The 14,743-nt window shown below is 24.1% G+C and overlaps 5 protein-coding genes across 5 annotated transcripts; 2 read left to right on the top strand and 3 right to left on the bottom strand.

Annotated features, from left to right (window-relative positions):
• Positions 1 to 71: 71 nt before the first annotated feature.
• LOC122860345 (galectin-6-like) lies at positions 72 to 2,468 on the bottom strand. The gene is made up of 6 exons (XM_044164130.1): positions 2,230 to 2,468; positions 1,774 to 1,850; positions 1,493 to 1,697; positions 1,132 to 1,418; positions 860 to 1,054; positions 72 to 754 (listed from the first exon to the last, which is right to left on the bottom strand). Exons 1-6 carry the CDS (start codon positions 2,395 to 2,397, stop codon positions 604 to 606), a joined length of 1,083 nt encoding a protein of 360 aa, XP_044020065.1. The 5' UTR covers positions 2,398 to 2,468; the 3' UTR covers positions 72 to 603.
• On the bottom strand, positions 2,433 to 7,389 carry LOC122860344 (glycogen phosphorylase). The gene is made up of 4 exons (XM_044164129.1): positions 6,782 to 7,389; positions 5,578 to 5,679; positions 3,797 to 5,500; positions 2,433 to 3,719 (listed from the first exon to the last, which is right to left on the bottom strand). The coding sequence occupies exons 1-4, from the start codon at positions 7,022 to 7,024 to the stop codon at positions 3,234 to 3,236; spliced, it is 2,535 nt and encodes an 844-aa protein (XP_044020064.1). The 5' UTR covers positions 7,025 to 7,389; the 3' UTR covers positions 2,433 to 3,233.
• Positions 7,390 to 7,776: 387 nt separating this feature from the next.
• LOC122860346 (G-patch domain and KOW motifs-containing protein) lies at positions 7,777 to 9,510 on the top strand. Its single transcript, XM_044164131.1, has 4 exons — positions 7,777 to 8,090; positions 8,194 to 8,667; positions 8,738 to 9,057; positions 9,158 to 9,510. Exons 1-4 carry the CDS (start codon positions 7,951 to 7,953, stop codon positions 9,505 to 9,507), a joined length of 1,284 nt encoding a protein of 427 aa, XP_044020066.1. The 5' UTR covers positions 7,777 to 7,950; the 3' UTR covers positions 9,508 to 9,510.
• A 349-nt stretch (positions 9,511 to 9,859) lies between these two features.
• Positions 9,860 to 12,482, top strand: LOC122860347 (omega-amidase NIT2). Its single transcript, XM_044164132.1, has 6 exons — positions 9,860 to 10,228; positions 10,331 to 10,477; positions 10,564 to 10,748; positions 10,847 to 11,015; positions 11,483 to 11,716; positions 11,806 to 12,482. Exons 1-6 carry the CDS (start codon positions 10,135 to 10,137, stop codon positions 11,895 to 11,897), a joined length of 921 nt encoding a protein of 306 aa, XP_044020067.1. The 5' UTR covers positions 9,860 to 10,134; the 3' UTR covers positions 11,898 to 12,482.
• Positions 12,262 to 14,472, bottom strand: LOC122860350. Its single transcript, XM_044164133.1, has 3 exons — positions 14,265 to 14,472; positions 14,043 to 14,191; positions 12,262 to 13,756 (listed from the first exon to the last, which is right to left on the bottom strand). The coding sequence occupies exons 1-3, from the start codon at positions 14,335 to 14,337 to the stop codon at positions 13,559 to 13,561; spliced, it is 420 nt and encodes a 139-aa protein (XP_044020068.1). The 5' UTR covers positions 14,338 to 14,472; the 3' UTR covers positions 12,262 to 13,558.
• Positions 14,473 to 14,743: the final 271 nt, after the last annotated feature.

Genomic DNA, 14,743 nt, shown 5'->3' on the forward strand with positions numbered 1-14,743 from the left:
TATCATAAAATTCATGCAAGATATTTTATTTTTTATTTTTAAATATATGTAAAAATGATATTTAAAAATTATTTAATTATTAACAATGTATATTTTATTTAACCATTTTAACAATCAATTTACAACTTATTTTTTTGTTAATATGAAAAATTATATTTGACAATGAAAATATAATTTTTATTATCAATATTTTTGAATTAATATTATTAAGTTATTATAAATATTGAACAATATTATTTGTAAAAATATTTTCATTGGTATTTTAAGAGTATCAATATGAAAAAATATTTTTATATATATTATTGACTGAATCAGTACTTTTGAAATATTCTATATATTTTTTTTTAACATAACAGTGCTTTGATTTAACAATCAACTTTGGTTAATAATAATATATTTTTTTCGTTTTGATTTTCACATTTTAAGGCCATTGAATTTGTTGTTTCAATAACAACGAAAATAATTAATCATTAATCAAGTTTAGAAAAAGAAGAACACAAGTGCAATTGCAAGAAAAAAAAAAAAGTAAATCTTAATTTTTTAAATATAAAAACTAGAATATAAATTTCGATTTTTTTGTTTGGCAGTAATTTAACTTTTTTTTTAATCATTAAAAGCCAGAGAAACTTGGTGAAGCACAATGTCACCAGTGATGTTTATAGTGTCGACAATTGATGGTTCTAGTCGATGTCTAAATTCTCCAATCATTTTATTATCAAGCCAAATGACATAAGTATCATAATCACAACGAATCCTAAAGATAAAAAAATTTCTAATTATTTTTTTTATAAAATAAAAGGAAGCCAAAAAGAAATATTTATATGTTTTGTTGATAAATAATAATTATAAATATAATTACGTAAGTAAAAAATCACGTCCAGGTCCCCAAGATAAATGTCCTTCGTGTCTTTCTTCACGACACCAGGATCCACTTGTCCAGCAATTCATCACAACACATGATGGACGATTACCAAATAAAAATCTTGGATTTAAATGCAGTGCTATTTCTGGATGAGGATATATAAGTGGTCCTCGTTGAAGATTAATAGTAAAGCTATAAAATAAATATAATTAATTTCAATTAAAATTATTATTACTATCAATTTATAATAATTAAAAAAATATTCTTACGAATGAGGTAAAAGCTTTAATCTGCCTCTGATGAAAATTGTTCCACCTTGTTTAAAATTTTCAACAAGTTCAATATTTATTGGAACAGTTAAATTATTCAAAAGTGGTGCTTGATCAGTCAATTGATAATTTTTAAAATTTTTTATGATTTTTGAATCTGGATATACTTCACAATTTGTTATACGAGCACGTATATCTTCCACATCACCATCATAATCAAAATGTGTTATTAATTCCAGGGGTAATCGATAAGTAAATGTACAAAAATGTTCTCCATTGACACTAATCTTTTAAAATGAATATCAATAATTAAAAATTAAATTTATTAATTTATATTTATTTATTTTTTAAAATTCATTACCTGAAATTCTTTTGGACCACAAAATATTAATATATGAAAATATGATTGTCGTTTAAATACATGTCCAGTTGATGCTGCTGGTGAACATGTCTCTTCCTCTTCCCAACATCCTTTTATTTTCGAATTTCTAACGACATATCCACGATCAAGTCGAGGATTCAAATGAAATGCAATATTTCCAGCTGCTCTCAAATTTATTGCAAAACTATATAACAAAATAAAAATAACATTAATATATTTTTTTTCAAATTAGTCAAATATTAATTTGTAATAATTATTACCTTTTAGCATGACTTGGAACATATCCAAGTAAAATAATTGCTGTTGTTGGCTTGAGTTGAATTGGACATGACTCATCCTTGAAGAAAAAATTTGTAAACAAATAAATAATAATAATTAAATTGTTGTCAATAAAATTTTCAATAAAAATACAAGAATATAATGAGTTTTACATAAAAAATGATTAAAAAAAAAATTAAACAAATTTTATTATCATGTTCTAATAATAAAAGTAATAAATTTCTATTTTTTCAACTAAATTTTATTACTATTACTATTTTTACTCTCCCTCTAACGTCACAACATAGAAATAAAATATCTTCTACGTTTCTATAATATGCACTGATTTCTATTTGATAACAATAATTTTTATAATTTTTCTATTTATAACTATTCAGATATAATTTTTTTTTCTAACACTATGCTTATTTAATATATTATAAAATAATTAAACTTACAATTGTTATGGCATCTTCATCATGATAAGAAAAATTTCGAAATGCCTGATCTCGTCTGGTATCTGACATTGTTGATAATTCACTAACACATTTATTTAAATCACCTCCCTCGTACATAAGCGTATGTGTGGTGATGTCACACACATGTGGTAAATCTAATTTAAACATGATATAAAAATTTCCATGCCAAAAAGAATAAACACATATTTCGAAATGAATAAATAATTATAATACACCTTTATCCAACAATACATATATTTAAAAAATTTTTTTTTCATACAATAATAAATTTTTATTCAATTTTCATTTGTATATATATTTTTTTTTAAATGTAAATTGTATATCAAATAGATTTTGTTAAAGATTTAAAAATTTTCTATGACAATATTGTCAAATTAATTATTATGTAAATATATTTTTTTTAATTTTATTATTGAGACTCTGAGTATTAAAAATATTTGATATATTTTAAGTAGAAATTGCTCTTTTTTAATGGCAGGTTTTTAGAATTTTTTTTTAAAACACATTTGCATGTAGACAGTGCAATAATATTAACAAACTTTGGTAAATTTTTTTTTTTTCTTTTTATCAATTAAAATTAATTTGTTTGTTTTTTTATTTTTGTTGTTGTTTTTATTATTGAGCAATGTTACTGTTAATCAACAAACATGTAAAATTAAAAAAAAAACCAATTACTTGTTACATGATTTAAATAATTTTCCGTTAAAAATATTGATAAGTAAAATTACTTTTATAAATTTATATAAAATAAATAAAAGTTTTGTTTTTATATATCAATATTAAAATATCATCAATGCCATGTTTCACCAACAAACAAGGCTTGAGATATAATACAGAAAACTAAATTAATCTGTTACATTAAAGAGTACGAAACTGTTATTGTTTATTGTTTTTTTTTTTTTATGATTAAATAAAAGTGAGTATTCATTTTGTAAAATGATATTAAATCGTTTTTTTTTTTTTTCATTGATAATTAATATCATTTAGACATCACGTGGTTCATGAGGATCTGGGAGAGCTTTCCATGTTGGTTTAACATCCCAAATTTCAGTGGCATAATCTTCAATCGTTCTGTCTGATGAAAATTTGCCAGACGATGCAATATTGTTGATTGCCATTTCAACCCATTTTGATGGATTTTGATATACCTCACTGACACGATCTTGAGTTTTCATGTAATCTTCATAATCAGCAAGTAAAAGGAATCTATCCCATTTCATCAATACATCACCAATATCTTGAAATTCATGAGGATTATTTGGACTGAAAAATCCTCCAGTTATTTGATCAATACATTGTTTAGCTTCTGATAATTTATTGTAATAATCCCATGCATTATATCCACGTTTTTGAAGTTCTTCAACTTGATCAACAGTCATACCAAAAATAAATATATTTTCATGTCCCATTTCTTCAGCCATTTCAACATTAGCTCCATCAAGAGTTCCAATAGTCAATGCACCATTCAACTAGAAAAATATAAAATTAAATATATAGTTATTAATGATGTACAATTTAATTAATTTATATATTAATTAAAAATTACCATAAATTTCATGTTTCCAGTTCCAGATGCTTCAGTACCAGCTGTTGATATTTGTTGACTTAAATCAGCAGCAGGAATAATTTTTTCAGCCAAAGTAACACGATAATTTTCAAGATAAATAACTTTTAATTTATCACCAACAATTGGATCATTATTAACAACATTTGCTACTGAACATATTAATTTAATAATTTTTTTAGCAAGTAAATAACCAGGTGCTGCTTTACCACCAATCATAACTGTTTTTGCAACAAATGGTGCTTGTGGATTTTTTTTAATACGATTATAAAGTGTTATAATATGAAGACAATTTAATAATTGACGTTTATATTCATGTATACGTTTAACTTGTATATCAAACATTGATGCTGGATTAATTTTAACACCATATTCTTTTTCTAAAAATTCAGCAAGACGCATTTTATTTTCTTGTTTAACTTTAGCAACACAACGTTGAAAATTTGGATCTTTTGACCATTTTTTTAATTGTTGTAATTGTTCTAAATGTACTGTCCAATCACTACCAATTTTTTCTTCAATAACATCTGATAAATTTGGATTACATAATAATAACCAACGTCTTGGTGTAATACCATTTGTTTTATTTTGAAATTTATCTGGATGTAATTCATAGAAATCTTTGAATAATGTTGCTTTTAAAATGTCTGAATGTAATCTTGCAACGCCATTTATTGCATGACTACCAACAATTGATAAATGTGCCATATTAACACGTTTATCACCGTCTTCTTCAACAAGTGACATTCTTCTAAGACGATCAAAATCACCAGGAAATTTACTACCAACTTCTTGTAGATGCAAAAAATTAATATGATAAATAATTTGTAAATGACGTGGTAGTATACTTTCTAATAATGATACTGGCCAACGTTCTAATGCTTCTGGTAATACAGTATGATTTGTATATGCACAAGTTCTTGTTGTAATATCCCATGCTTTTTCCCATGATAAACCCTCAACGTCAATTAATATTCTCATTAATTCTGGTATTGCCAATGATGGATGTGTATCATTTAATTGAATAGCAACTTTACTTGGAAATTCTTCAAAATCAGTTCTATGATGATCACGTGAACCAAATTTACTTGATTTATAACGACGTATTATATCTTGTAATGTTGCAGCAACCATAAAATATTCTTGTTTTAAACGTAGCTCTTTACCCTCAAAAAAATTATCATTTGGATATAATACTCTTGATATATTTTCAGCTAAATTACGATCAAATACAGCTTGAATATAATCACCATCATTAAAAAATTTAAGATTAAATTCAATTGGTGATTTTGCTGACCATAAACGTAATGTATTAACATGATTATTTTTATAACCAGGTATTGGATTATCATATGGCATTGCAAATACAACTTGTGTATTAACCCATTTTTTACCCTCGGGTGCATCAATAACATGACCATAAAAATTAACTGGAAGCATAAATTCTGGACGTGCTTTTTCCCATGGATTACCATAACGAAGCCAATCATCTGGTTCTTCAATTTGTTCACCATTTTTTATTTTTTGAGCAAATATACCGTATTCATAACGAATACCATAACCATAAGCAGCAAGACCAAGTGTTGCCATACTGTCCAAGAAACATGCTGCAAGACGTCCTAGACCACCATTACCTAAACCTGCATCTTCTTCAAGTTCTTCAAGCTCTTCAATATCCAATCCCATCTGGATTCAAAATAGTACATTAATTAATTTGTATTTTAAAGATATTTATATTGTTTTTAAAAAAATTTTTTTTTCACCTGGTACATTGCCTCGTCACATGCACCCTGAATGCCTAAATTTATCATGGTATTTTGAAGACTTCTTCCCATATAGTACTCCAATGACAAGTAGTAAACTCTCTGGTAGAAAAAAAAAAATCCAAAATTAGAAAATGAGTTAAATTTCATTTACAAAAATAATTTTAAATATTTTTAAAATAAAATTATTTTTGTATTGTATTTTTTAAAAGCAGTAAGTAGTAGTTTTTTTTTTTAAATTTTTTTAAATTAAAAAAATTATGGTCTTTCATAATAGACAAATATTGTTGGCAAAGTTTTAAATAATATTATGAAAATTTTGGCGTCAATATTATTGCCAGTATAAATAAATTTAGTAATTTATTTATCATAGAGTTTATAAATAATTTTTATTATCTAAAACAAAACTAATTAATATTGAATCAAAGTCTAATATAAATATCACAGTAGCCAATTATTAATAATCAATGTTATTATTTTTAAAATAATTATTATTTCATTGAACTTTGTTACTTGTTATTTGAGGAGTATCTAAAAAATAAGAAAAAAATTATTTTGTTGTTTTAGAGATAAAAACATTTATTGATAAGAAGCATATTATTTTTTAGAATATAAAAAATAAATTACCGGTTTTATTTCTATACATTATTTTTTATAATATTTTTAATATTTTTTTATACATTAAACAAATTTATTTTTAAATAAATAATACAACATTAAAAGCTCCAAAAAAGACAAAAAAAACTTAAACATTTTCCAACAAAAATAGTATTTAAATTTACAAATAAATTTCGAAATTTTTTTTCGATATAGAAATCGAAATAACAACGTTAATAATTTTCCTGTTTAAAAAATAGATAGAAAAATTGAGTAAAAATTAAAAACAACAACAAATTTTGATGAAATAAATTTTTTAAATATTACAAGAAATTTATGAGCATATATTTTTGATGATCATAGTGATATAAATTGACAATAGATCTATTATCGTACATTAAGTGGCTCAAGAAATATATGCTCTCAATTGTCATGATTTCAATCTTCAAATGATCGAGGCCAAGGTCAAATTGTCTCTCAGCGAAAAATATAAAAAAAGAAACTTTGACTCAATGAAAAAAATTTAAAAAAAAACTAATAATTAAAATTACATGAACAATTTTTTTTTAAATTAATTAATTTTTTTAATAGAAAGAAAGAAAGTTACCTTGGGATCAGTTTCATAGTAGTGCTGCTGTGTTCTGATCCATCTTGAGACAAGATTATCCTTGACACTGTGTGCAAGTGCAAAATAATAATCCCTTGATGTTGCAACATTACGATCTTTAACAAGAGTATAATGTAAATGCCGGTTAAATGTTTTTTTAAAATTTGTCACATTAACAACATCGACAATTCCTCGTACAGATATTTGTTTTCTTTTTTCATTATCAGAATCTTTCGACGACATGATTGATCACACTCGTTATGATATGATCACTATTATTAATTATAATTTTATATAAACTATATTTATTATTTATTGATGTTGATGATGTATCAAATGAAATATAACGAATAATAATTTAATACAAGTTGCGATGAGTGTCTGGCTCAGGCCAGAAATGATCCCCTCTTGACTGTACAAGTTGAAAACGGTCACCTTGTCACAAGGTCACGCATGCGCCCAAAACGTGAACAGCTTGTTTATTTATTTAATTTTTTTTTTTTATTATAAATTTTTAAATATAGTGGGGGGTTATATATTAATATATCAACTAAAATAATATCAAATATACACTTGCAAAATTGGCAAAATAAATTTACAAAATTTAGTCCAGCTAGAGATAAAATGGAAAACTTTTTGTGTAATTAAAATTAATTAAAAATTATAATTGCAAATTAATATTGTTAATTATTATAATTAGTGTATATTAAAATATATCATTGGCATTAATTAAAAATATTTTTGATTCTATATATTTGTTTATATTCAGACAATTAGGTGAAGTCTAATCAATTTTTTTGAGCTTATTTTTGTAACGTTTCGCATTGTTTGAAAGATTTATTTTTTTATCAGCTATATTTTCCGAGAAAATGAGTGTGGAAAATGGATTTTTGAATATTTGAATTCTTTTCTATCTGACTTGTCATATGTCGATAAAATGAAAATCATTTTTATCTATTTATTTATGTTTTTGGAATCATAACCTCAATATTGATTATTGACATACAAACATTGTTGTTGTACGTATGTTAGACGTTTGTTTATAATAACACAGAAATTATTAAACTTAAAAATTTGTTAATAGTATGATTAAATAATTATTAATATTTTAAGATAAAAGAATTGCATGTTATTTTTTTAAAATACATTATTTTTAAATAAATTGTAAAATGGCACAAGAAGGAAAGAAAATATCATTTGGTTTTTCAAAGTCATTAAAAAAAGCACCTTTAAAAAGTACAGTAGTACAACAAAGTGAAAAAATAGATTTTATTAAATGTCTTGATGATCAATCAATTAAAGTTATTGGGTAAGTTTTTTTTTAAATAAATTATCTATCATTTTTAATATTTCATTTATTGTTGTATGAGAAGAGAATTGATTATTCTAATAAGTAATTTTGTTGATTACAGTGGTGGTGAAGAAGAAAAAAAAAACAATGTCTTGGTGATACCTATGAAAGGTGGTAAAACTTGGCATGATAGAGTACTAAATAAAGTTGATGCTGACATTTACGAGCCAAAAGACAAAAAAAACACATCCAAAAGAAAAATAAATATTAAAAAAGAGCCAATTGATCATTCTGAAAATCAAAATGGTAATGCATCTGTTAATGACACTCCCATTGATGTATCAAAAATTAAACAAGAAACAGAAAATAAACCTCTGTCTCTGGATGAAATGGCTGCACAAGAAATCCTTCTAGATTCAACAAAAGAACCTGGACAAAATGAAATTAAAAAAGATTTTACAGTGCCAATAAATGATCAAGCTGATTTAGTTGGTGCAAAGGAGTCAACCCTGGATGATTATGAAAATATACCAATTGAACAATATGGACTTGCATTATTGCGTGGTATGGGTTTTGATGAAGCCAAACATAAAGAGTAAGTTGCAAATTAAATAAACATTTAAATGAATTGTTTAATAATATAATTTTATTTTTATTTTTTTCAGCACAATAATAATAAATCCTGAAGACTTGTTACGACCCAAAGGAATGGGTCTTGGTGCTGATAAATACTTAAAAATGAATGACTTTAAATATACAAAACCTAAAACAAAAGAAGAAGAAGAATTAAAATTAATTGTTGGTGCTTATGTTAAAATATTAGCTGGTAAATATAATCATTATTATGGACAACTTGAAGGTTTTGATGAAGATGCAGGAAGAATAATTGTTAAACTTGGACTTACTGGAAATTCAGTGTCTCTTATTGCTAGTATTGTTGTACCAGTTACAAGAACTGAATATAATAAAAATGCAAAAGTCTTGAGTAAGTATTAATCATCTTTGTTTTTTTTTTTAATAAAAAAAAAAAACGTAATATAAATGTTCAAATTAATTAATACAGATTTCATCACAACTGCTTGTAGATGCGTCACAATATGAAGAGCACAAAAATAAATTATTAAAGGAAGAGTCAACAAAAAAAAATGATAATACTTCGAGAATTGATTTAAATAAAAAATCTAAAAAATATGATGATGATAGCAGTGGATCAGATAGAAAAAGTAGAAGAAGAAAATCATCAACAGACAGTGAAGATAATTACAGAGAAAAAAAATCAAAGAAAAAAAGTAAACATCATGATAGAGATTCATCAAAACATTCAAGTAAAAAGAGTAAAAAAAAAGATCGTGAAAGAACAAGAGACAGAAGAGATCGTTCTGAATCACCAGAAAAAAAAAAACATAGTAGAAAACATAAACGATCAAGATCTTGAATTATATTTATGTACAAAATTTAAAATAATTCAAAAAAACAATTACAAAAAGAAATAATTAAACTATTCAGTCTATAATTTGATGTTTAATTTTTCTTTTTTTTTTTTAAGTAATAAAAAAATATTTTTTCGTGATATAATAGTGTCATCATTGATATTAAATACCTGTCAATATTTATAATTTTTAACATGAGTAAAATTCGAAAGAGGAGCAATGTCAAGTAACTTTTAAAATTTTTTTAAGTCTTAAAAATTATCTGGCAGTGTATCAAAATCCATTAACATTTTATTTTTATTTTTTCATGATTTTTTTATATTTTACTTTTTTACTTTTTACAGTATTTAAATTGGCTTTTGCCCAACTTGATTTTGGCACTGATAAATTCAAAAATATTCAATGTTCAGTTCTATATATCAAACAAGTTGAAAAACTAAAAGCTGATATTGTTTTCTTGTCTAAATAAATAGTAGAGACAGGCAGCAGTGATCATCATCTACTGGAAAAACAAAAATTCAAAGAGAATGATAACAAAAGTTGACTGTCCAAAGTCACCAGATAAAAAATAACATAATTAAAAGATCAAAAAAATTGTATCATTTGATGATTACTAACTCTGGTCTTATTGGATGTTGTTGTTATCAAAACATAACCTGTCGATTTTCATAATGCTGAGAATAAATTGCTCCAATATAAGTAACATTGGGACAAGAGCAATGTCAAGTACATAAATTTTATATTTATATTTCAATTATTTACTCATTTTTTTTTGTTAACAGCCAAATGACATCCAGTTGCATTATTAATTTTTCTTACCATTTACAGCATTTAAATTGGCCCTGGCCCAACTCTCTGTTGGCACTGATAAGTCTGAAAATATTCAACGTGCAGTGTCATTTATAAAACAAGCTAAAAAATTACATGCAGATATTGTTGTATTACCAGAATGTTTCAATTCACCATATGGAACACGTTAGTTGAAAATAATTTATTTAACTACTTGTTTATCTTAAAAATAATAATTAATTAATTAATTATTTCTATTTACATATCAATAGAACATTTCAAAAAATATGCAGAGGAAATACCTGGAGGTGAAACATCCATTGAACTATCAAAAGCTGCAAAAGACAATGGAATTTGTGTTATTGGTGGTACAATTCCAGAAAAAGATGGTGATAAGTTATTCAATACTTGTACTGTTTGGGATGATCAAGGACAATTTGTTATAAAACACAGAAAAGTAATAAAACAACGAATAAAAAAATAAATTAAAATATTTGGCACGTTATATTTTTGGCAATAATTTAAATACAATTTTTTTTTCTTATTTATTTAAAGATGCATCTTTTTGATATTGACATCAAGGACAAGATAACATTTTTCGAATCTGAAACATTATCTCCAGGAAATGACTTGAATACTTTTAACTTTAAGGGTTGCAAAATTGGCCTAGGAATATGCTATGATATTCGTTTTGAAGAAATGGCTCGACTCTATCGTAATGCAGGTAATAATTTCGATTTTTTAATTTAATAGTAGAATTTTTTAATCAAAACATAATGTTGCTTTAAATTTTTAAATAATTAATTACTTGATATTTGCATTTGATTAAAAAATCAATTTTACTTTTTATTCTAAAAAAAGTAAAATTGATTTTTCAAAGAGATAAATTATTTTAATCAGTTAATAAATGAGTAATTATATACCATAAAAATATTTATCTAAAAATCAATCAACTAGAAATGTCGTGTTAAGTAGCACTTTCAAGACAACAGCACATTTAATTTCTAAAGAAAAATTTAATAAGATGTTTATTCAAGTAGATGAAAATCTTTGATTACGAATATAAAGAAAATGTTATTTTTTATAATTAAAAATTGATTTTTAAATTTATTATAAATATACGAATAATCGTGTGGTGTATTTAAATATTCATGTTTTTAAAAAATATAAATATATAATTTATTCATAAAGGTTGCCAAATGTTGGTTTATCCAGCTGCATTTAATATGACAACTGGACCATTGCACTGGGAGTTGTTACAACGGTCAAGGGCAAATGACAATCAGTGTTATGTTGTTTGTGTATCACCAGCTCGTGGTTCTGGCGCTGGATACATTGCTTGGGGTCACAGTCAACTTACCAGTCCATGGGCCAAGGTCATTTGTGATTTGGGAGTTGATGAAAATATTATTGTTGCTGATATAGGTAATAATGATAATATATTTTTTTAATTAATAATAAAAAAGTTTTGAAGGTATTAAATAAATATTGATTTGGTTTTTTTTTGTGTTTAGATTTGTCAGAGGTGGAAGACGTGAGAAAACAAATACCAATTTCAAAACAGAGACGAACAGATATTTATGATACAATTTTACAGAATAAATAATTTATAATTATTTTATAATTTAATTATTCTTAATATTAACAGGAAAAATCAAAGATAAAAAATATATCGATTTAAATAAAATAATTAAAACAGGGGAACAAAATAAGTAAGCATAATAAATAGGTAAAATTATCTAACTAAATTTTCACATAAAAAATTAATTAATTAACAAGGTATATTAATTAAAAAATTAAGAATAAACCAATATACTTTTATGGGTAAATAAGTAAGGAAAAAACTTGGAAAAAAATTATTTTGTTAATAAAAATATGTCGAATAGAATAAAATAATAAACGTTGAAAAATAGTTGTTGTTTAAATCTGCAATAAAAATATGTTAGTAAATAATTAAAGAAAAAATAAACGACAAATATTTCTGGTCAGGGAAAATAGTTTTTTTTTTTTGTTTTTTAATTTTTATTACATTTTTTTTTATTTACATATTTTTTTTATAGTTGAGGAAGTAAGAATTTAAATTCCAATTTTTAAGCAAAATAAATGTAATTAATTATATTTACCAAAAAAAAAAAATATCTTTTATTTTTTTTTTTATAACAAGAGAAATAAAATATTGTGAGGAAAAAATTTCAGCACAAAGCAAATATTAGAAGTAGATAAAATATCTTTGTTTTTTTTTTCTTTAAAATGTTTTTTTTAACTCGATCAATTCAGTCGATTAAATTAACGTAATAAAAAACCTATTTTAATACCCAAAATTTTATTAAAACTAATTAAATATTAAATACTTAAATATTGCACCATAAAATTCATCAACTCAACTTTAATAATATCTTTCTCTCTCTTAATAATTTTTTAAATTTTTATTTTTTACATCATTCCAAAATAATTATATATCATTTTTGCATAGGCACTGATGACTCGAGTCTCGTAAAAATATATTACGATCAAGATATTTAATAAAAGTGGCGCAGTATCTTAAAATATTATTTAAAATTGAAGCACGGATGGATCGAATTATTATTTTCTATTTAATTATTTATTTTATTATTTTTGGGTCCACTGCAACCCTCAGGCCATTTGACACACCAAATTGCAGATCAAAAATAGCCTCAATTATGTAAAATTAAAATTTATGATTTATAATTCTGTTATTTTAATTGTGTAAAATGATTTTTTCTTTTTTTAAATTATTTTTATTGCTTCGCAACAAAGCGTGATATGTGATGCATAATTCGTAATCTGAATATCAAGATTATTGATTTTAATACGAGAAATTTTACGAAAATATTTATACTTAATTATTTTCATATTCACAAACAAAATTTAATTTTTTTTAATTTCAATTATCTAATTTTTTTTTTTAAATTTATTATTTCGTTATTATTATTTATATTAATTATTATGTTTCAGCATTTATCCTATCTAACAGACGATTTCATTTTCATTATATTTTTTTTTTAAATCGATTTCTCCCATTGCATTTTACTTGACTCGTTAACTGGGACATTATTTCGTGTTTAAAAAATAAAAGCTAATATATAAAATAATAATAATCACATTTTTAAATTTATTTCATCATAACTCGATACTTGAAGTCTCCAATTATCGAGTCAGGCACTTTAACAAGCATTTATCACTCTTCTTGTATATCACCTTTCATTTTTATATTTTTAATAATATTTTTTAAGCTAATAATTTGGATCATTGATATGACCATTGATGTGGCAATAATTTTATCGTCATAAGTAAACTTGTTATAATTAAAATATTTGTCAACAATGAATATTTAGTTGGACTTGATGATGGTATTGTGTATAATCGTCTACTTGTATCACCCTCTGTACCATTGAGACACTCAAATTCACAGCATCTTTCACCAACTCGAAATCTTTTGCATTTCTAATGAAAAAAAATAATTAAACTCTCAACAAAACCACAAAAAATTTAATCTATTAATTAAACAATAATCCTAATTAATTAAATATTAATTTAATTTATTTAAAAAAAAATTTATTTCATATTTTTTATTCAACTGCTAATGTCAACATTTTTCTCTTTTTTTTTTTTTCATTTTTCAGTGACACGTGTGACCTATTTAATTTGATGACATACAGGTATTTTTAAAAAAAGCTTTTTTTGATACTTATTCATTTTTATAATAATAAAATAATAATTTTATACTTACATAGGGTGGTGAGCAGTAAATGGCCTGACACCACATTGGCTCAGAATGATAACAAACACACAGACTGCATACTGCTGGTCCAGGCACATACAAAAGTCCATGACGAACAGTTCCACCTTGAAAATCAGTGCAATTTTCTTCCAAAGCATCTTCAAACAAAAAAAAAATTAAATTATATTAATGAGTTTAATCTGGCTTAATTATATTTAATTTAAAACTCACTGATACACGTGGAAGAGTATATAATCACCAAGGCCAAATTAAATATTACTATTTGTTTCTTCAATCTCCACATTGTTAATTAATATATATTTTTTTAAATCACAATATAATTTTATATATTTTTTATTTGTATTTTATATCTAATTAAAAAAATAATTTCTTGTGATGATTTTAAATCACCTTGCTAGGGTTGATTGGCGTATATCACCTGTAAAAAAAAATAAATAATAAATTAAAAATTTAGTTTTTAAATATTTCATGTACAAGTTTGCTATACTGTATAATGCACCAGCTGCATGAGGTAAAACTCGTGACCCAGTGACACACGCGCAATTTACACGAAAATTATAATACATGAACATTGAACATGTATATAAATAAACTTTTCCACTGATAAATTTATCAGTTAAAAAATTAATATTAATAAATATTATAACTTAAAAGGTCAATATAAAATTATAAATTATTTATAAATTTAT

Source organism: Aphidius gifuensis, linkage group LG1 (assembly GCF_014905175.1).
Source record: "Aphidius gifuensis isolate YNYX2018 linkage group LG1, ASM1490517v1, whole genome shotgun sequence".
NCBI classification, from domain to species: Eukaryota; Metazoa; Arthropoda; class Insecta; order Hymenoptera; family Braconidae; genus Aphidius; species Aphidius gifuensis.